Source organism: Schistocerca serialis, chromosome 5 (assembly GCF_023864345.2).
Source record: "Schistocerca serialis cubense isolate TAMUIC-IGC-003099 chromosome 5, iqSchSeri2.2, whole genome shotgun sequence".
Taxonomy (NCBI): Eukaryota; Metazoa; Arthropoda; class Insecta; order Orthoptera; family Acrididae; genus Schistocerca; species Schistocerca serialis.
This window is the reverse complement of record NC_064642.1, coordinates 188,208,539-188,232,157: the sequence shown is the minus strand read 5'-3', so window position 1 is coordinate 188,232,157 and position 23,619 is coordinate 188,208,539. Positions and strand designations below refer to the sequence as shown.

The 23,619-nt window shown below is 38.4% G+C and overlaps 1 protein-coding gene across 3 annotated transcripts in view; it reads left to right on the top strand.

Annotated features, from left to right (window-relative positions):
* Positions 1-23,619, top strand: part of LOC126480911 (centromere-associated protein E-like) — a 588,622-nt gene that overhangs the window by 6,569 nt on the left and 558,434 nt on the right. For all 3 annotated transcript variants that reach the window (XM_050104316.1, XM_050104317.1, XM_050104318.1), the window contains exons 3-4: positions 6,617-6,801; positions 22,053-22,083. In XM_050104316.1, coding sequence (XP_049960273.1) covers positions 6,617-6,801; positions 22,053-22,083 — 216 coding nt within the window. The remainder of the gene's footprint in view (positions 1-6,616; positions 6,802-22,052; positions 22,084-23,619) is intronic.

The window sequence follows — 23,619 nt, the reverse complement described above, 5'->3', positions numbered from 1 at the left end:
TCTGCTGAAACGTTTGAGTTCAGCTACTTATGCTATTAGGGTCATTGCAAATTTTGGCGATATACATCTCAGTAAATTAGCTTACCACGCCTGTTTTCATTCTCTGCTTTCGTATGGCTTCATATTCTAGGGTAACTCATCATTGAGTAAAAGAGTGTTCATTGCAAAAAAGCGTGTAATGAGAATAATTGCTGGAGCTCATCCAAGATTATCCTGCAGACACTTATTTAAATAGCTAGAGATCCTCACTGTAGCCTCACAGTATATCCATTCACTTATGAAATTTGTTATTAACAATCCGAATGAATTCAAAAGTAATAGCAGTGTGCATGGCTACAACACTAAGAGAAAGGATGATCTTCACTACTCAAGGTTAAATCTAATGTTGGCTCAGAAGGGGGTAAATTATGCTGCCACAAAAGTCTTTGGTCACTCGCCTAATAACATCAAAAGTCTGACAGATAGCCGTATAGCATTTAAAAGTAAATTAAAAGAATTTCTTAATGGCAACTCCTTCTACTCATTAGATGAAGTTTTGGATATCGTAAGTGGGTAATTTCCCCAACCCTCACAAAAATAAAAATATTGAGTGTCATGTAATATTTTGTGTAATGTAGTATCTTGTATAGACACCTTTTATTAACCTGACATGCTCCACATCATTACGAAGTGTCGTATTCATGATCTATGGAACAAGTACTAATCTAATCTAATCTGAACGACCATTCTATATGAAGCTGTTCAAAGCTGACGGGTGGAATCAGTTACTAGAATTGACCCAATGCACGTATCACTTGAACACAACTCAACTTCATGCAGAAACACTGAAACTGTCCTGACATTTGTTGGTCCACTTAATGGGTGATTTGAAGTTTCATCTGTACAAAATGAAGCTGATTTAAGAGTTTAGAGACACTGGTAGGGAAAACAGACTTGCCAGCTGTACTGAAAGACGTGCAGTTGTTAACCAAGAGCCACTGTTTCTCCAATAGCTGCTGCTGGTCAATGAAGGAAACTTTTCATGACTAGACTTGTCAATAAGCAAAATTGTTTGGTAATTAGTCTTAGGAAAATCCTGGATATTTTTATGGAAAGCCTCAGAAGAGTCCAAAAGTTGTGGTATGGCATGCAGATGACATGTGTGGAATTATTGGTCCGTATTTTTTTTTGTGGAGGATACTAGACTGTGAGTGCCAACTGCTTCTGTAAAATGTTGCAAATTTTCTCTGTAAAATATTGCAAATTTTCCTCTGTAAAATGTTGCAAAACTTCCACATTCTGGAATTGAAGCAAGAGGGTTGCTGAATAACATTCGATTTCAGCAGGATGCTGCCAAAATATGGTCATGCTACGACAAACACTGTCAAATGGTGTGGTATCCCATTTTGCTGATGTGATGTGGTCATTTCATTCCCCAGATTTGACATCTATACATTCAAATAAGTGCTGTTCTGCAGCGTATTTTAAGTTGTTTTGGAAGCCTTCCCACAATACCTTCAGCCGTATATCCAGGCAAACTGGGCACATTCCGAGAAATTCTTTTTGAAGTGTAGTGAGGTCTTATGCAATTGGGCCACATTTTGTAGTAACTACCAGTTGATGTACTTGTAAATCGTAATTGCATTGAATTACTACTAGCATTTCTCTTGTTTCTGTTATTATTTGGAGGTGGTAGATACAATACATGTCATCTTGTAGTTGAGTACTGTCCTTTGATGTGTATTGGTTTGTACTTCAGTAGAAATACTTATCTGTATGTGATATGTGTGGTTTGAAAAGGTACTTGTCCTTCATTGTCAGTGTTAACATTAAAAGACTCGAATGCTTATTAGAGTTTGGCTTTTCTTCACAGCTGCAATGAAACGTTCTGCTACAGAACAGTCGTCATGTTCCGTAATTTGGCGCCAAAATTGAAGTTAAAAAAAAAAAGAAAGTACTGTATTTCGAAACCCAATCAATTTTTGTGAACATTTTTTGTCTGCATTGTACTTCCTTATATAGTGTGCTATTCTTTTCTGATTTTGATTAGTTTATTTACGTATGGAATGTATTTGGTTTCTCATGACTGATGAGTGCACTGTTATCCCAAACAACAGCAACATCATCTTCATCAATGCTCTCGAAAGGAACAATGAATGTATTTCTCAAGTCAGATATTTTCAGAATCGCCACATAGACCAGTGATTCCTCTCCTCACTTCTCCTTTTTCCTCTGTGTTATTTTGAATTTATAATGGGAGGAATAATACCTCGCCTGCCCAGACATCTCTCTTATGGTTCTGACTGGTGGGCTTCATATGTGTGGGCAGGTACCATATAATCCCCTAATCTATCTAAATCCCAGTTTCTCCCAAGACCTCTTTCTAGTCTCTGTTACTGATCTGTCACATTCTTGCAGACCAGTATTTATCCAGGAATGCAGTTTCAGGTACCACACATATAATGTCTTCTGCGTCTTGTTGCTTTGTCCAGTTGTACACCTTGCTGTTCATATGACATGTTATATAAGAATAATTTCTATATATGTCCATGTTTGTGGCAGTATTGCCTGTAATAATTCTTATAGATGCTATCAGGTGGACATCTCCCTTACTCTTGAATCAGTTAAATCGCATATCCCCAAAAGCATGTTTGATTAGGTCCTCCACCCAAGCTTCGCCATGCACATGCCTGTCACTGGCGTGTGCTTGGTAAAATCCAGCATGCTTAGCACAACCTTGCTTCTTGTCTTTCTGGCTGTGTGTTTGTTTGGCACAGTATACATGGTTAGAACAGTGCTGTCATCTCTATTCTTAACTAGCCTCATTATCTTTATTATTTACACCACCATCTCCACTTATGTGGTAGTCACTTCTTGCAATTTGGAGCCTAAATTTACGATCTTTGCTTTTGGCTTTACACAAGTGCTAACCACCTTGACTAGGGTTCCTCTGAATTCCTGTTTATCTCTGTCTTGAACTCCACATTGTCAAGTAATTTGGAACACTTCTTAATTTGCTTGCACTTGAAATTTGCAAGATCTTGTTCCACTCTTTCAATGGTGGTTTTGTGTTTTTTGAAAATTTCTTTAGTAGTGCCTTGATCTTCTTGCAGTTACTTTTTTGTATTTTCTTGAGCATCCTTCAGTTGCTTAGCAACATTTTTTCAGTATTTTCCTGAACACTCAGAATGCTTTTTTAGACATATTTAAGTTGTTTGACAACCTTTTTCCCATCCTTTTCCTGACCAATCCACATCCTTTTGTGATTCTGTAAGAGCTGTTGTACAATACTGAGGACATTTTCTGATACTTACTTACTTACTCATTTCTAGTGTCTCTCACTTTCTACTGATTAGTAGTTCTGGTGTCAATACATTTTGATCCGCTATGTCCAACATGCAACTCATGCCAAAATTATAATCAGTATTGCTGTATTTCACATATCCTGAACCTTTAATTCTACCTCTTTCATTTCCATTGCTTTACATAATTCATCACCATTGTTGTTAGTGATATTCATTTGGTCAGTCATATTGAGCAGCATAAATGTGAAGAAAAATTAAAATTTCTTCCAACGCACAAAATTTTTTACTTGATGAAGTCTCAATCTAACAAAGTACTTGGTTTTGAAACATATATGGTGTTCAGCAGCTAAGCAATATAAAGCAATTACTGTGTCCTGAGGCAAGTTTTTAATGTAATGTTTACTTGTTAAGCTGGTGGTGTTTGTCTGACCTGTTTTTGTAACTGAACTGCTGTTTAAAAGTGTAGGCCCTACTCCTCTTCTTGCTTGAGTTAATCCAAATGATGATGAACACTGTTCACATAACTCATACACTCTCACAGTTTGCAGTCAGTACTAGTCATCTAGTCATTATCGATTTTCATGTAATTATTACTGTTCATTGTCGTCTTCACATTTCACATCCAAAAACTGCATCTTGTTATCAGGTGAAAAATGTAACCCCACCCTACTTTTTTTCCATATAAATTGACACTCAGAGCCATGATGTAGGGGTTACATCAGAATGACAGGTGGGAAGGGGTTATTATTGTATACTTTTCATCCAGCCTGTAGTTTTTTTCCTCCAGTGGGAACTATTGTTCGTAAAAGGTGAGGTAAATTGTGCCTTTTTTTAGTTTTGTTTATTGTAATTCTCAAAATGAAATTAGTAACTCACCCTATTTTAATTGCATGTAGTTTGAAGCATGGTTCTTGCTCATATTAGCTACTTAGATCAGTTCTCACAAAGTTTACGATGCTAACCTTTACAGGAATTCCCTGTTAACAAATTCACCATCACAAAGTAACCAGTATTCTTGAAAATTACTACCAATCGCTTCACAGTCCTCAACACTAAAATAATTCAGTAAAAGCATTTATGCCAGCTAATTATTATTGGAGTGCAGACAGACACGTGTCTGCCCTCACAGAAGCATGAAACAGACTGTTGCAGCCTTGCTGCAGCGGTAATACTGGTTCCCATCAGATCACCGAAGCCAAGTGCTGTCTGGCTGGGCTAGCACTTGGATGGGTGACCGTCTGGTCTGCCAAGCGCTGCTGGTAAGCGAGGTGCACTCAGCCCTTGTGGGGCAAACTGAGAAGCTATTTGATTGAGAATTACTGGCCCTGGTCTGTTAAACTGACATAGAGAGAATGGTGTGCTGACCATATGCCCCTCCATATCTGTATCCAGTGATGTCTGTGTCCTGAGGATGACACAGCGGCCGATCGGTACCATTGGGCCTTCATGGCCTGTTTGGGCAGTGTTTAGTTTTAGCAGGAGTAAAGATTTACATCTGGATGTCTGTTTGGGGAGTGAAAGGGGGTGGAAGGAGAGGGGCTATTTTCTCTTATGTTATGTGTGTATATGAACCACATGTTTCATATGTAAGTGTGGAATCTGAACAGCAGCCAGTGAGTTGTATCATTCAAATCAACAAAAGCCAAATGTTTCACACACACACTGTCTATGAAATCATGGTATGTTTGATTTGTCAACAAAAGATGTGCTCTTTATAGTTCATTGTGCTGGTAACATTAGTAATATCTGATGTTTACTGTCAAAGATTTCTGAAACTGAGACATGTCAGTGAGCCCGATGGCATACAACCCTAAGAGCCATAATCATCTGTATTCACAACAGTCCATATACACACACTGATATCACATTTTGAAGGCTCTTCAGATCTTTGTTAAACAACTATTGACAGATAATGTATATCTGTGGATTTAATGATAAATTTTTCATATACACGTTTTGTGTTTTGTTGTGGTCAGTTGACTTTGTTTTAAGATAAAGCTGATGGAAATATGTCTGACTCTTACTTGTTATTTAGTGTTGTGATGGTGTAAGCATTTTGAAAAACAAAGTTTATTTTAGACAATGCAGAAAAGAACAGCAATGGATTGTGAAATTTGTTATTTTATTTCAGCAGATCTACATTTCAGCTATTACATGGTCATCTTCAGTGCATATAACTACGGTTGATGTTAGTCCAAAGTGTCATGTAATTAACAAAATTGATTGTTACAGCATCTACAGGAGTCTAACATGAACTCATCCACACCAACAAATATTTTTTATTGTCACTTTGGAATAAGATTCCTATGTAATAGTTGAGATGTAGATCTACTGTAATAAAACGACAGATTTCAAGATTGATTGCTGTTCTTTTCTTCATTCTCTATATTCAACGATAGCTGTGCACAATGGAATCACATGGATTCCAGTCTAATTCAAGTGTCTTTTGTTGCTACCATGTTGTTAAAAATCTGTAAATATATAGATTACAGTTCCCAATATTTTGGGACTGAAACAGAGAGGATGAAGATGGTTATTAGAGTAACAGTGTACAAACTAACTTCTTCATATTGACAACTTATTGTCTGCATGGAAATTGTGTGCATTTGCTGTCTGGAAGTATATGTGATTCTGAGAGCCTAAAATATAAGGTTGTGAGATATTAATGAATGACTTCATTTCTGCGTCAACAGTCTTGCCTCATTGAACACAGTGGTTTACCTCAGGTCACCAAAAATAAGCAACATTGGACATGGCCATTGTTTGGATGGGTAGATGCTGAGTATGCAATGTACTATTGGCTGCTGTGGATTAAATTCCAAACCTCTCCCCAGTGTCTCATGATGCGAGGGCATGTGACACTGTTGGTGGTGATCTGTCCGTTGGATTGGGACATTAATCTTGGGGCTTGGTGCTATTCCAGAGATGTAGATTGTGTGCCATCACCTGGTTTCATTTTTTCCATTATGGTCATCATCATCAAAAGCAAACATGACAGAACAGTACCCACACTCATTAGTCATCAACATTTATCAGGAACACTTAAACACACAACACTCACACCTGGTGAAGAAAAGGTGCAATTGTGCCTGAAGGGCAGATACAACTGTACTTCATTTTACTATTTTTCTCAGTTCAGCTTAGGGCATGCAATTGATGATATATGCTACAAAGCTGTATAATTTGTGCCATTGTTTAACTGTAACAATGGAGCATGTATTTTTGAAAAACCAATAATTTACTGTTATTGTCGGCTGACATCTTTTGTGATTTATATATTTCTACATTTTTGTTAACTTAATAAGTAATTTATTTGTTTATTTTCATTCAAGATAAATCTTGTGAGCATGACTCTGTCCCAAGAACAGCTTCAGACACGTGTAAGCAATCTCCAGAATGACATAAAAAATCTTTTGGATCTAATTCAGCGAGCTAAAGAGACGGGCTCTTGGGACTTGGATAATCTGTCTTTCAAGGAAGTGGTGTGGGATGATAATTTTGTTGGTACATTATCAGTGTAAGTGATCTTTTAACTCATAAAATGGAAGCTTTTACCATCTTAGTTATATTTATCTTATGTTTTGTGTTATAATATTAATAAATTTAGTAATCCATAATTTTATTTTCATTGTTGATATACTGTGAATATTATCTAAATGGTGTGGCAAAAATAGTAATTTTTTCGTAATAGCATAAGCAACTTTTTAGAAGGTACCGGACTGTAAGCATGATAGCCAGATTAGGGTTTCTTTAATCTTTGTGCTTGTTTCATAGAGAGATTAATTTCATTATTGCTCTTAACATGGAATTGACTAATAGTATCATCATCTCACATTATTACAATAACAGTTAAGTGTTATAATGTTTTATGCCAGTTTTGTTTTACACAGTACACTAGAACAAAATTCAAGACAAGAACGTGCACAACTTCTCATCTTCCTCCTCATGATTTGCAGTGAAGGAACAGTCATAATAAAATGTACACCTATAATTGAATGTGGCAATATTTTCAGAACAAATTTTGTTCTACGTGTTGACATGTTACAACATGCTGCTACTTTACTGTGTCTTAGTAAGCACCCAAAAATGCGACAATTGACACAACCAAGTATAATAACTGTTATTAATTTTTCATTTACTCTATTGTTATAACTGTGACTGCTGTGTGCTTTATACTCAGAACCTTATGTAAGACAACTTCAGAACTTCGAGATTATTTTTTTAGTCCTTGGTGTATTCATCACTGGTCTATCACTTCACTTTCCTTTTTTAATAACATATTTATGATATGTGAAACCTTGTCAATCTTCTAGGTAGCAAATGTTTCCATAATATTGCAACAGCTAGCTCCTACATATACCCTTTGATTTTGTGTATATTGTAACTTCGTAAAAATATTGATATTTTGCTTTTTGCCTGTACACTTCTCAAGGAATAATGGGGAAACTAACAAAATTAATTTTTCATACAACTTCTTCATGTTTCGCAAACAGCACTTTTTTTTCACTTTTTGCAGTATTATAAATTTACACATACAATATGTTGTTTGTGTGATCCATGTTAAATCATATGACAGGCAATCTTTCAGTATGAGATACAAATGACAATGATTGTTTTATGATTACACAGTATTTAAATAATGATCACAGGGAATGAAAAGAAAATTATTCTTCCTTCTCATGGTTACTGGTCATTGGCCAAATGCGTTGTTATGACCTGTTCAGTGATTTGTCGCATCCCGATGAGATACATAAAGCTGTTTTGATATGAAGCACACACAGACTGATCAGTCTGCAGTTATTTCCAAATTATAATTAGAAAAAGAATGCTGAAATATGTCTTGTGAATAAATATATATCATTCCACCAAGGACAGCAATGTCAGTGAAGATTATGTTGTACTACATATGGCCCCTCCCCTTTTTGACCTCCTCCCCACTTGCCCGTCTTGAGCTGAGGGAAGTAGGAATTAAGATTATGCTTCAATGCTCCTTAATAATGTACATAATCAATCCAACATAAATTAATTACGATATGCTATTCTCATGTAAGTGAAGGAGTTTTCCTTCAGGTTTAGTATGTATTACTAAATTGAACTGTACATGTTCTGTCATTATCAGTTCATGTTTGCAAATCAGTTACACCATACTTCTGCGAATAGACTTTATGTGATGGATAGTTGTTAAATTAGTTTTACTAATTACCAAATGCACACAAAGTGCCAAATCATTTTGTCTGCTACAAAGTACTCTTGCTTCTTAAATAATATTACTGTTACAGTATTAGAGTTCATTACTTTGCACAACATAATTATTTTTGAGCACTTCCATACATTCCATTGTGCAAACCTTGACAATGACATTTTCACTATATGCTCTTACATTTCTGTGTTAATAACCACCAATGTAATTTTTGTTATTCTCTATATTCTGTGGAAATGTCTCTTATCTAATTAGATGATCAAATAATGGTAGATCAAGGGTTCTTTTCATAATGATAAATAAGTGGAGTAACATTTGGAACAAACAATAGGTTTGCTTCAGTTTTTGTCTTGAGTAGTGTGTAAGTTTGCCTGAAATCTAGCTCCATATGATTAACTTTAAATCTTTCTTGTATAGTCTTTAACACTTTAACACATAATTGGTACTGCAGAGACTAAATCAGAGTCGTTCACTTAAGGTGCCAATAAAACTGACTGCCATTCAGAATTCTAAGTCTGACCAGCTGCATGACAGCACTACTGTAGGACATGAAAGTTTCAGGAGAAAGTGTTGTCGTCTGCTCAGACTGTTGTAGTGTTGTGTCTGCTCCATGACCTAGATGTAAACATCACACAGTGAGTGTGTGTGTGTGTGTGTGTGTGTGTGTGTGTGTGTGTGTGTGTGTGTGTGAGAGAGAGAGAGAGAGAGAGAGAGAGAGAGAGAGAGAGAGAGAGAGAGAAGTAAGTAAGTTCAAGTCCATTCCTTCTTTAATTTTTTAAACCACATTTTGGTTGTGTCCTAAAAGTATGAGTCAGATGGAACCTTAAAGATAATTTGCTTCACTTTCTAACCCACCAGTAATAGCAAAACCCTCCAGAAACATATCCATGAAAGAACTTCTGGCTTTGTGAAGTCAGAACAGTTTATGCCATAGAGTTTCCCCACTGTACAGAGGCCTCCAACAACACGCAACATTAGCTCTTGCCATTGACCTCTTGATGTGAATTGGAATCTGCCCAGGTGATCAAAACATGGCACACTCCTTGCAATTACGCAGTGGATTTTGTGTACTTGAAACTTATGAATGATATTAACCATTATAATAGTATGAAAAGGGTAGATTGCTACTGACCATACAGTGATGTTGAGTTGCAGGCAGGCACAACAAAGAGAACTCACTGACACATGACCACTGTCTCTTGGTACTGAGGCCAGACTTAATGTCTTTTCATAATATTGTCATGGTTCTATTCTGGATATTCGATTGTTTGATTAAGCATCATAAAACAGAATCACATGTGGAAAAAGGTCCAACTTTTGTGACATACTGTTCCTTTTGAATTTAGTGGAGGGTGAAGTCAGTGGAGACTGCTCGAAACATTTGTATCATCTGTGGGGTGAGTGTGATGTGATAATTAATGTCAGAAAAGAATTTCAAGTAAGATCACTCTGCCATGAATGATTTTGCATGTTCAGAAAGTCTCAAGAATGATCTGCGACCGTTTAACCTTCGTGCAACATTTGCATTCAGTAGGCAAGGACCAGGAGTCAAGTGGAGAAGTACTGCATGGTCTAAATCAAAGGAACAGTAGTCGAAGGTGCGGTTGTTACTATGTTTTTGCTTGAATGTCACCAATTCACTCATGGAGCATTCCTATCCACTACTGTTACTGGTGACAAGTTATGTTAACTTGCTAAGAAGAAGTTAATGCCTGGGGTCTAAAAAAAGACATCTCATTGAGTAAAGGGCACTGAGAACAGATAATATGTTGTATCTGATGGCACGATGGGTGGGTTATGCATTGAAGAGATGTGTGCGTTGCGATGGGCAGTTGTTTCCAACAACTGAGATGCCTTTCGGCGTCAGAGTAGGGAAAACAATCAACAGAAAACAGCATATCATTTTCGATGGAGAGACATCTTCAGTCACAAAAGTAACTTCGGGCATACCCCAAGGGAATGTTATAGGACCATTAAATTTTACCCATGTTCTTGATTTATGTTTGCATTTTCAGTTGTTTTGAATATTTAGTTTATTGTTGACAGTCGAAAATGTTATGTTTTTTCAAATGCTTGGAAAATTTTTTCTTTTGAAAGGGGTAGATCATAGAATTTACTATAAATTTTGCTTGGAAAATGGAATAAAGTGCAGCACATTATTCAAAATGTTGACTGTGGCTTTTGGTGACTCTACTATGAGTAAGACAAGAGTTTACAAGTGGTATAAATGTGTCAAAGAGGGTTGAGAAGACATTGAAGATGTCTGCTCTGGACACCATAACACATAATTACTGACAGCAGTGTTGAAAAAGTAAAGAAAGTGGTTGTGGGAAATTGACAAATCACTATCAGGAAGGTTGCTGATGATTTCAGCAAAACCTTTGGCTGTTTCCAAGCAATTTTTTCAGATGTTTTGGGCGTGAAACCTGTAGCAACAAAAAAATAATGTTGTGTAGACATCGCTCAGGAATTACTGAATGAAGTTGACAATGATCCAATCCAGGATTTCAAAAGAAGGTTATAACAGCTGACAAAATGTGGGTATATGTGTATGACTTCGAAACCAGGGCTCAGTCACCCCATTGAAAATTGCTTAAAGAGCCAAGAACCAAAAAAATTCAACAAGTACTAGTACATGTGAATGTTGTTCTCTCCGTTTTCTTCGATTACAGTGGAACAGTGCATCATGAGTTTCTGACTTTTGGGTGTACTGTCAGTAAGTAACACTACCTGGAAATTATGTGGTGTTTGCATGAAGCAGTCCAAAGAAAATGACCAGAATTGTGACAAAACCACCGATGGAAATTGCATTGTGATAATGCTCCTGCTCACATCTCATTGTTTGTTCATGATGTTTTGGCAGAAAACAAAACTGTTTTGTTGCCTCAGGTTGTCGAACATGGCCCGAGATTAAAGAGAACCTTGGAAGGATGTAGTTTTGCCACCATTGATGAGATATAAACAGGGTTGTTGAAGGAGCTGAACACCAGAATGAAAAGTGAGTTCCAGAAGTGCCTCCAAGATCGGAAAAAGTGCTGGCACAAGTGTATTATGTCTGAGGAGGGTTACTTACAAGGGGACAAAGTTGATGTCAATGAAGAAATAAAAATTCTTTAAGAAAATCAAAAGCTCCCATTGCTCTTTGATAACATCTCATATAAATGACCAATTGGATAACACTGGAAGTTCGATGAGACTGTCTGTGGTAGTTGCTGTTGTATATAGAGAAGTTGCTACACTAGAAAATTGCACCAAAATGCAGAAAGATCTGCAGAGGACTGATGCTTGATGCAGGGATGGGCAGTGAGCCTCAGCATAAACAAATGCAAATGTATAGCACATAAATTGGTGAAAGACCCATTACTGTATGATAACACAGTTGCTGGACAATCATTGGAAGCAGTCAAATCCATCAGATCCATTAAGTATATATGGGTATGCATACGGAGTGATTTAAAGTGCACTGACTGCAGAAAATTAATCACCGATAAGGCAGATGCCAGACTGAAATTCGTTGGAAAAGTCCTCAGTGAGTGGAGTCCACCCACAAAGGAGGTAGCTTACAAAACCCTTGTTCAACCAGTACTTGAATATTGCTCATCAGTCAGGGATCCATACCGGATGGGATTGATAGAAAAAATTGAGGAGATCGAAAGAAGAACAATGCATTTTTTACATGTTCATTTAGTAAGCATCATGGGGGTGCTGTGCCAGCTCCAGTGGCAGATGCTGCAAGAGTGGCATTCTACATCACAGTGTGGCTTATTGTTAAAAGTTTGAGAGTATATATTCCTAGAAGAGTCAACAGTTATATGGCTTCCTCCTCCATATATCTTGAGAAAAGACCGTGAATATAAAATTGGAGAGATTAGAGCTTACAAGAGATTTACCATCAGCCATTGTTCCTCCGAACAATTCTTGACTGAAGAGGGAAATGGGGGTAGTGACAGCCCAAAGTACCCTCTGTCACGCACCATAAAGTAGCTTGTGAAGTATAGATGTAGGTGCAGTAGGCATATGAGGATGGAGTGCTATTCTCTTATTGGAGGACACTTTGGACAGTGGACCGACAAGTAGAAATGGATGTTGGGAACATTGCTAACCTTGGGACAGTTTCCTCCTCAAGAGCTGACAGACATGCTGAACATGAACCTCAGGTATGTTTGTCATGTAGATATGAATAAATTTTATTCATCTTTTTAAACTGATAATTTTAACATCTTTCACCTATTCATATTAGGCATCACCAGTGGTCTGTAAAATAAATGATAATTATTTGACTATGTGTATTCTAATATGAGATTTTGGTGTTTCCTAACAACACATTTCAATTATCTTACTGTTTGCTGCTATAAAAATGTGTTTAATCACTTACTTATCTGTTTCCTGTTCTGTTTGTGTGTCCATTAGTTCTTGTGTATGTGCTAGATGAACACAATCCAGGATTCCAATTGATATATGTGACAGTTATGAATTTCAGAGTACATAACTTTTCTTTTTGATCCCTGCCCACAATCATACTCTAAGATTTACAGAGGAATCATGAGAGTTATAGAAGACCAGGGTGTCTCTCTCTCTCTCTCTCTCTCTCTCTCTCTCTCTCTCTCTCTGTGTGTGTGTGTGTGTGTGTGTGTGTGTGTGTGTGTGTGTGTGTGTGTGTGTGACTGCTCTCATTATCAAACACTGGATGATTATAGACTAGGTAATATGCATCCTGTAGTATGCAAAAGCTAATTTTTCATGCACTTCAGTCTTTATGACTTCCTGTCTTCTGAACTCTGTATCATACAATGATATACACTGAAGAGCCAAAGAAACTGGTACAACTGCCTAATATCGTGCAGGGCCCCCGTGAGCATGCAGAAGTGCTGCAATGTGACATGGCATGGACTCGACTAATGTCTGAAGTAGTGCTGGAGGGAATTGACACCATGAATCCTGCAGGGCTGTCTATACATCCGTAAGAGTATGAGGGGGTGGAGATCTCTTCTGAACAGCACGGTGCAAGGCATCCCAGATATTTATATGCAAAAGAGTGTTCCTGGAGCCACTCTGTAGCAATTCTGGGAATGTGGGGTGTCGCATTGACCTGCTGGAATTGCCCACACCCACCGGAACGCACAATGGACATGAATGCATACAGTTGATCAGACAGAATGCTTACATACGTGTCCCTGTCAAAGTTGTATCTAGATGTATCACTTCAATTGTACTTGCCCCACAACATTACAGAGCCTCCACCAGCTTGAACATTTCCCTGCTGATATGCAGGGTTCATGGATTCATGAGTTGTCTGCATACCCATACACGTCCATCCGCTCGATACAATTTAAAACAAGTCTCGTCCGACCATCATCAACAGTCCAATGTCGGTGTTGACGGGCCCAGGCGAGGCATAAAGCTTTGTGTCGTGCAGTCATCAAGGGTACACGAGTGAGCATTTGCCTCCAAAAGCCCAGATCAATCATGTTTCATTGAATGGTTTGCATGCTGATACTTGTTGACGGCCTAGGATTGAAATCTGTAGCAATTTGTGGAAGGGTTACGCTACTGCCACATTGAATGATTCTCTTCAGTCATCTTTTTCCACCTGCAGCGATGTTGGAGATTTTATGTTTTACTGGATTCCTGATATTCACGGTACACTCGTGAAATGGTCGTATGGGAAAATCCCCACTTCATCGCTACCTCAGAGATGCTGTGTCCCATCACACCACATTCAAACTCACTTAAATCTTGGTAACCTGCCATTGTAGCAGCAGTAACTGATGTAACAACTGCGCCAGACACTTGTTGTCTTATATAGGCATTGCTGATCATAGTGCCATATTCTGCCTGTTTACATCTCTCTGTATTTGAATACGCTTGCCTATACCAGTTTCTTTGGCACTTCAGTGTATTTTTGCAGGCAGATTCAGTGGTATATGTGGATACTGTCTGTAAAATGTGTTACAAATTGAGTTAGTAGCAAAGAAGTAATAAATTAAAATGTCATACCTGTTGTTGAAGTTTTAGTGCATGAACAGAAAAACGTGGTAGATGACAAACGTTTTCCGTGGATTATTTTGTGGGAGACTGGGGAGGGGGGGCAGTGAGAAAAAGTTTCTTAGATGTTTCAAAGTGTATGTAAAATTTGTTGTACATTGCTGAGTTATGACTACTTTGGACATCAAGGTTTGTTGAATGTGACTACTTTCCATTTCATGCGATTTTTTTTAGTTGCACAATGTTTCTGAATTGATTTTGAAAAAAGTATGGTTTAAAAATACACTACTGGCCATTAAAATTGATACACCAAGAAGAAATGAAGATGATAAACGGGTATTCATTGGGCAAATATATTATACTAGAACTGACATGTGATTACATTTTCATGCAATTTGGGTGCATAGATCCTGAGAAATCAGTACCCAGAACAACCAGCTCTGGCCGTAATAATGGCCTTGATACACCTGGGCATTGAGTCAACAGAGCTTGGATGGCGTGTACAGGTACAGCTGCCCTTGCAGTTTCAACACGATACCACAGTTTAACAAGAGTAGCGACTGGCATATTGTGAGAGATCTGGAGAATGTGCTGGCCAGGGCAGCAGTCGAACATTTTCTATATCCACAAAGGCCCGTACAGGACCTGTAACAGGTGTTCGTACATTATCCTCCTGAAATGTAGGGTTTCGCAGGGATTGAATGAAGGGTAGATCCACGGGTCGTAACACATCTGAAATGTAACGTCCACTGTTCAAAGTGCTGTCAATGCAAACAAGAGGTGACCGAGATGTGTAACCAATGGCACCCCATACCATACACCGGATGATACGCCAGTATGGTGATGACGAATACACACTTCCAATGTGCGCTCACCACGATGTCACCAAACACGGATGCGACCATCATGATGCTGTAAACAGAACCTGGATTCATCCGAAAAAATGACGTTTAGTCATTCGTGCACCCAGGTTTATCGTTGAGTACACCATCGCAGGCGCTCCTGTCTGTGATGCAGCGTCAAGGGTAACCGCAGCCATGGTCTCCGAGCTGATAGTCCATGCTGCTGCAAACGTTGTCAAACTGTTCGTGCATGTGGTTGTTGTCTTGCAAATGTCCCCATCTGTTGACTCAGGGATTGAGACGTGGCAGCACAATTCGTTACAGCCATGCTTATAAGATGCCTGTCACCTCGACTGCTAGTGATACGAGGCCGTTGGGATCCAGCACGGCGTTCCGTATTACCCTCCTGAACCCACCGATTCCATATTCTGCTAACAGTCATTGGATCTCGACCAACACGAGCAGCAGTGTCACGATACAATAACCCGAAATCGCGATAGGCTGCAATCCGACCTTTATGAAAGTAGGAAACTTGATGGTACGCATTTCTCCTCCTTACACAAGGCATCATAACAATGTTTCACTAGGCAACGCCTGTCAACTGCTGTTTGCGTATGAGAAATCGGTGGGAAACTTTCCTCATGTCAGCATGTTGTAGATGTTGCCACTGGCGCCAACCTTGTGTGAATGCTCTGAAAAGCTAATCATTTGCATATCACAGCATCTTCTTCCTGTCAGTTAAATTTCGCATCTGTAGCACGTCATCTTCGTGGTGTAGCAATTTTAATGGCCAATAGTGTATGATTTTTCACGTGGGGTGGAGTATCAGCTTCTTAATAAATCATTTACCTTTTCATAAGCCATAACCGTAAATATGAAATGATGCTATTTATCAAGCATGTGCACTTGATTTATGTATCTTGTAGCAAATGGTAAGCTGCATGTACAATTTTTCAGAGCGTTTTGGACTACGCGTTATTGTGAGTTCACTGTTGATAAAGGTACAAAAACATTTTTGAAATGATGGTGACACTGATATCTGTCTTCATCCACAAGTAAATTCAAGTTATTAAATAGTGTCAATGCCGCATATGCAAGCCAACTGAGTCTGTGCAGGTTTAGGGCAGTGTCAGGAACACTGCAGGATAGAAAAACAAATTACTACAATCAGTGTAGGCCTATTATTGTATCCTCAGGTGATTTTAATTATCCGTGTTTCAGGAAACTCCAAATACATACAAATTTTTCTTGAAATTGAATGTACAATTCATATATGAAAGTAGAAGGGGAGATTAAATTCACGTAAGGTGAGATTTTGCTGTGGATTGACTATAATAAAAGGTTGTGACCTTCTGTTTAATGGGTTTCTATCTGGAGTTGACAAATGGAAGCACATTTTGTGGATGTTTCTGCATCTAAAGTAATTAATACACAAAATGTTTCTGTTTCCACTTTGTATTTTATTTATTTTTTATTTTAACAGAAAGAATAATGGGTGCATTTAGTTGGCATCAAACACTGCAGTCTAATTAAATGAATCACGGTCAATCGATACAGCTGTAGTGTTGTCTCCTTGTGCAGTCAGAACCAGTTTCTTGACTGACTGTTTAGCACTGTCAAAAGAATTTCCACTCATTGACAGCTAACATACATAAATACACAGGTGCAGTCACCAGTTGTTCACTGGCAACCAGTCTGAGTCATCTTACATAAAAATGACTTCATTGTTTTATTAGAATTGTTTTAACAATACTGTAACTTGTCAAGGTTCGAAGCATAGAAGAAATAGGAGGTTATGGTCTTGTACCTCTTGAGGAAACTGAAAAGTGTAGTACCAGAACAGTACCTTCTAACTGTGTACTATGCAATGGTCCACAGCCACATCAGTTATGGTCTGTTGTTTTGGGGCCATTCTGCAGGCTGCAAGAATGTGCTATTACTGCAAAACAAAGCAATGAGGATAATTATTTCAAGCGCCCCCCCCCCCCCCCAAAAAAAAAAAAAAAAAAAAAAAAACCCAGACCACTGTAAACCAATTTTTTCACCAGGTTAGGAGTTCTAACTGTTTACAGCCAGCAGTATATTGAACTGCCTCTTCCACGTAAAGAGAAACCATGATATTTACAGAAAGAGAAATGAAGTTCACAACTACAGCACTCGCAACAAAGACAGTATCGACATGCCAAGGTGTCAATTAGCAGACACACAAAACAGCTTCCAAAGGTGGCCCTAAAATTGTTTAATGCTCTACCTGATCACATTCAGTCTTTACCATGGGAGCAGTTTAAAACTACTGTTTTGTGTAAGCTAAAATAGCAACCCTTCTACAATATTGAAGAATTCTTCTCTAGTTATAGTATAGTGTTTACTTGAGCTGCAGCTCAGTTCCATGACTCCAACAGCAACTGTTGCATTAAATTTCATTATATACTTGTATCTATTTTATAGTTGTTTTAATATTGTGATCTAATTTATAACTTAAATATGTCTTGCAGTATTAAATTACTATCATAGTAGAGTTATATTCATGTATTTTGATAATGTTGTATCTTGATGCTGTCTGTCCAGCTGTGGCTGGTGAATGACATAGAACTGGTAATAAAGGTAATAATAAAGGTATTCATATTATGTAATGAACCATAGTACTCTCCCAAATCTGCAGCAGAACAATCAAGAAAAATTTCACACAGACAAATTTTTGAGGGAGTATAAGAGCAGAAGAAAAATTGTATATGCCAAAGTAAGATGAATTGGTGTACACTCACTGTTTTGAAGGAAAACTCTGCACGGACTTACATCATCCCGTTCATTATACAGAACTTCTTGTATTGTAAGTTTTACAAATATTTGCCTTTGTAGAAGAAGGATGTTTATCACACTCCAGAGACTCTTCAGGAAGTAACAAGTGTCATCTTCTTGGTGTGCCTTCATCAAAGCTAATTTGTCTTTTTTGAGCTGCTAAAATTCTGTATATGGGATACATCTTCGATATGGTGCCTCATGAAACACTAAACAATTTGGCTACCTTGGTTACGGAAGCAACCACCATGTAGGCACTAACAATTTGTCCACATTCAAATTCACTTAGCTCCAACATAATGCACTCACAGTTACAGAAAACACTGTACTGACCACAACTGTGTGAATTCCCAAAGGACCAAACTGCTGAGGTCATCGGTCCCTACCACAACTGATACTTGCAATGCATAGAAGAGATTACACAGGAGTTGTTCGTGGTCAAATACAACAGCACAACCTTCAGGCTTGGCTCGCATTTGTGTTTAGATTTGAGCATGAATTTTTTGCAGTGTTTCCATATTTTTGTCAAACCTCTGTATAAGACTTGCTGTTGGGAACAAAACACTTGCTAGGTCCTTAACATTTGAAATGAACAGGTCAAGAATATTCCACTACGTGTATTTTATTTATATTGCAAAATGTGTATCATAATCATAATAATGAAGTCTTAACAGGAGAAAACTTTAAAGAGAAAAGTAAGAACCATAAAATCAACTGAGGGATTAGAAAGAGTCTGACACATCAGGAATTTTATTGCTTCTGTGATGAATTTGATTGAATGGCTGAGCTGGTAGCAATGGGAATTCATATCTGTGAAGCATAGAACGACACAGTTTCAGCAGTATATGGATCTCCAACATACAGATTCCAGCTGGTGGCTCATGAAGAAATACCAGACATTAGATGTTGAGTTTCTGATTCCATTTGTAAATGAAAAAGAATTTTGTGATCACACATTTCTGATAGAGCTCGATGTTCTTTTATTTTCCCTTATCGACACAAATTAATTATGAATGAAAGCAAATCATAAAGCAACCAGGACAGCTCTGACACATCAAGGGCCCCAGAATCACTCCTCTTCAATACGTTTTTATTGGAAGTACGAACAAAGGCTTTTTATTTTGTTCTGATTTGCCTTTGTTGTTTCCAGGTTGTTCTTATTTGTGAGGATCTATAGACAATTAATTAGCCTCACTCTGTCAGTATAATCCATGGAATTAACAAGCTAGAAAAAATGAGATAAAATTAACAATGATACTGTTCAAATTTTGTGTGTTTCTCACTGGACAACTTAGCCAGACTGTTAACATGAAGGTAAATTTGAATGTGTGCTAAAAACTGAGTCTTTCAACAGCAGGAAACAGTAAAACATAACACCAAATGTAGAAAACTGCAGAAAACAATTGCATGTGTTTCTCCTCCTGGGATGGGGAGACTGCTGCGCCTGCGTGCGGTGACCTGTGTGCACAGTTCAGAGGCATGCATGACTTTGCTCTGGTGCAAGCACCTCATTGCCTCTTTGTGCAGTGGTCACGTGTGCCTAATGTGCACAAAATGCTCCACAGGTGTAAATGCACCTTTAGACTGCCTCAAGACGCGTATACACAGTTTCTTGCTGTAATACTTGTCATACTGCATTAGACCTGTAACGTAAGATTATGCCTCTTAATGAGTAGATTATGACAGCATTTTAGATTTTTAAATTTGGTTAACAGTTGTAAGAAATACTGAAAATAAAATAAAAAAAAGGGGGGGGGGGGGGGTTTGTTGCCCCTGGAAGTCGTTAGATAGGCAACCTGCAACTGGATACATGTGTCACAACAGGCTGTTTAGTAATACAGATACTGTTCTTCTGTTATTACTTTTTTGGCCACTGAGCATATTTTCATTTTTTTTACATTTGAATGAATTACTTTTCCTGGAGGATGAGTATTCACTTTTTTCTGTTATTATCCTGTAAACTGCCATGTCTGTTTTTATCCAACTGTGATGGTTTTTTTTCTCTCTATTAGATGCTTTGCATATGTGAAGTGGCTAACATTCCCTTACATGTCCTTTGTATTTCATATTAAAATTTTTTGCTGTTTTTCCAATGTATTTTGAGTTTCAAGTCATATGTTATTGGAGTATTTTGTTTATTGTTCTCATATATCATGGTTTTTAATCTGTTTTGTGTTCTGCTATTTGTCTCAAAGAATATTTTAATTCTTTGTTTCTTCATGTTACTAACTTTGTATTTGAGCTGGTTGTGTTATGCTATGGTGTGCCATTTTGTATTTGTAATGTGATGAGTTTTGTGGCATAAGTGTGCATAGTGTGTTACTGTTATACATTGATATATCTGGAGTGCAATTATTTTTGACGTCTCATGTTTTTATCTTATTTTTAATGGTGTTGTATAGCTTGTGTACTATCATGCTGTTGTTTCGAGCTGTACTGATCATCATCTTTAGTTCCTTTGATATTTGTTAGATATTTTTGATTTTGAGGTGAATTTATAATACAGAAAAGAGCTCCCAGTGTAATGACTAACGTGAGAAGCTGAGAGAATTGCAGACCAAAATTCAAAGTTCTCAATAATTTAAGAGTAAAAAATATGCAGTATCTCTCTCTTTCTCTCTCTCTCTCTCTCTCTCTCTCTCTCTCTCTCTCTCTCTCTCTCTCTCTCTCTGATGATTTAAGGAGTAAAGGTAATAACTCTCTGGGTATTAAAGGGGTTGAGTCATTGAATGGCTCATAAATGAAACTGAGAGTTTTGCTAGCTTTTGTGCAAGCTGTAGAGTGCACGCCCCCCCCCCCCCCCCCCCCCCCCTCCACACACACACACACACAGTGTGTCCACTGACTCCACTGTCCTGGATTTGCAGCTTGACTGTAGTGAGCAATTATATAGGATAGGATGGGGGAGGGGAGAAAGGGGGCTGGGATTGTGGAGGAGTGTTGGGGACATATGGTTGATGACTGGCTGGGGGCACAGCCAGCAGCTGCATGATGGAAATCCAGAGGGGAGAGGCAGGATAAGAATGCAGCTTGAGCATCAGCACAGATGAACGTGTGGATTGCATGGTGATGCAGAAGAGTAAATTGTGGGGGAGATTGCAGTGGAATGTGAGAATATGTGGAAGAGAGTACAGAGACATGATGAGTGAAGTTAGGGCCCCTAGGACAGGGCCTCCTGTGAAAGCCGTCATAACACATGCCAGCTCTGCTGCAATTTCTGAGCAGCATTATATGTGGGTTGAATACACAACAAGCTATCTACCCAGAAGAATGGCCACCACCAAACTGTGGCTGAGATCATAGTTGACCTCTAAGTGGTGGAAAACACTACTGAGTACAATGTGTTTGATTTCAATGGCTGATTCACAAATCGTGCCATCTGGATGCTTCCCCCCAACACTATCTTCTCTGAATTACATAGATCAGAATTGTCTTTGTAACATGTCATTATATCCTGTAATCCTCCTTGCCTTGGTCTCTGCTAGTCCCCTCTCCCACATCCACTGCCACCCCTGTCCTGGGACCCTAACTCTGCTCATCCTGCACCCATATTCTCTTGACACATTCTACTCTACTTCTATTGTTTCCCCTACCCAATCCATTCCTCCATGTCAGTGTATGCTGCATGTGCACTCTTACACTGGTGCAGTGCTGCAGCATACTCGTTTTGCTTATCGCTCTCAAATTCCTGTCTTATGTGTCTTCATTTTTCTATGTGCCCATCCATTTCCTCTGTTTGGTAAATAGTAACCTATCTCCATGTACGTATCGTAGACCATCCTGTATTTTACATAGTATATAAAAGTTCATTCTGTAAAGATGGCATTGTATCTTCCATAATCCTTAAGAGCAGATCTTCATATTTGACTTTGTAGTTTGCTTTAGTTGGAACTCTTAAAACATATCCACTAATACAATTGTTTTTGATTTGTTTCCTCTTAGGGAGCAGCCTCAACAATATACCTCTGCAGAGGTAAGATTTTTATTATCATAACATAACAAATAGCTGTATGGCAAAGATAACGTGTGATTAGTTGTGCTTAACATCTCTTAGATGTGTGTAGTGATAAGGAGAGAGTTTAGCCTGTGGTATTAATTTTGGTGCTGATTAGTTCATCTTATATCTGCTCTCATCTCAGATAATGAAATGAAGTCATCCATCTGCTCCTCTCAAGTAGAACTTAATGTTTCTGATAATGTGGTTTGTATTGCAGAAATATGTTTCACCAACAATGAATTCAAACTGTGAAACAAAGGCGTCAAATGTAATATTGTTCCCGACAAAATACAAATAGTATTAAACTTTTCATAGTGACAAAAAAAAAAAATTAGTTTTCTACACAGCAATATGCACATATACAGATGACCGTACTGTCATGCACACAAGGTATAAAAGGGCAGTGCATTGGTGGAACTTTCATTTGTGCACAGGTGATTAATGTGAAAAGGTTGCTGATGTGGTTGTGGCTGTACAATGGAAATTAACAGACTTTGAACACGGAATGGTAGTTGGAGCTAGATGCATGGGACATTCCATTTTAGAAATCGTTAGGGAATTCAATATTTCTAGATCTACAGCCTCAAGAGTGTGCCAAGAATACCAAATTTCAGGTATTACCTCTCACTGCTGACAATGCAGTGGCAGACGGCCTTCACTTAACAACCAAGAGCAGTGGCATTTGTGTACAGTTGTCATTGCTATCAGATGAGCAACACAGCATGAAGGAACTGCAGAAATCAGTGTGGAATGTATGACAAACATATCTGCTAGGACAGTGCGACAAAATTGGGTGTTAATGGATTATGGCAACAGATGACTGATGTGAGTGCCTTTGCTAACAGCATGTCACTGCATGCAGTGCCTATCCTGGGATTGTGATCTTATTGGTTGGATGCTAGATGACTGGAAAACAATGACGTGATCAGATGAGTCCCAATTTCAGCTGGTAAGAATTGATGGTAGGGTTCGAGTGTTGTGCTGACCCCATGAAACCATGGACCCAGGTTGTCAACAAGGCACTGTGCAATCTAGTCATGGCTCCATAATGGTGTGGGCTGTGTTTACATGGGATGGATTGGTTCCTCCGGTCCAACTGAAGTGATCATTGACTGGGAATGGTTATGTTCGGCTACTTGGAGACCACTTGCAATGATTCATGATCTTTGTGTTCCCAACCAGTGATGGAATTTTTGTGGATGACAATGTGCCATGTCACTGAGCCACAATTGTTCATGATTTGTTTGAAGAACATTGTGGACAATTCAATCACACAACATGAATCCCACTGAACATTTCATCTCGGGGGCTCACAGCTCATTTGTGGATACATGTGTGGTGTACATGGGGCCCTGAGCTATTGCAGCCTTTCTTTTCTCCTGAGTTTCATTCCCTTCCCCATATCCAGTCCTTCCCATCCCATATCCCCCCTCCTTCCCCCTTCACCTGGTTCCCTATATGACAATCTGGCTATTTCCTCAGTTCTGCTATTCCCTTTTGTCTTGTGTCTCG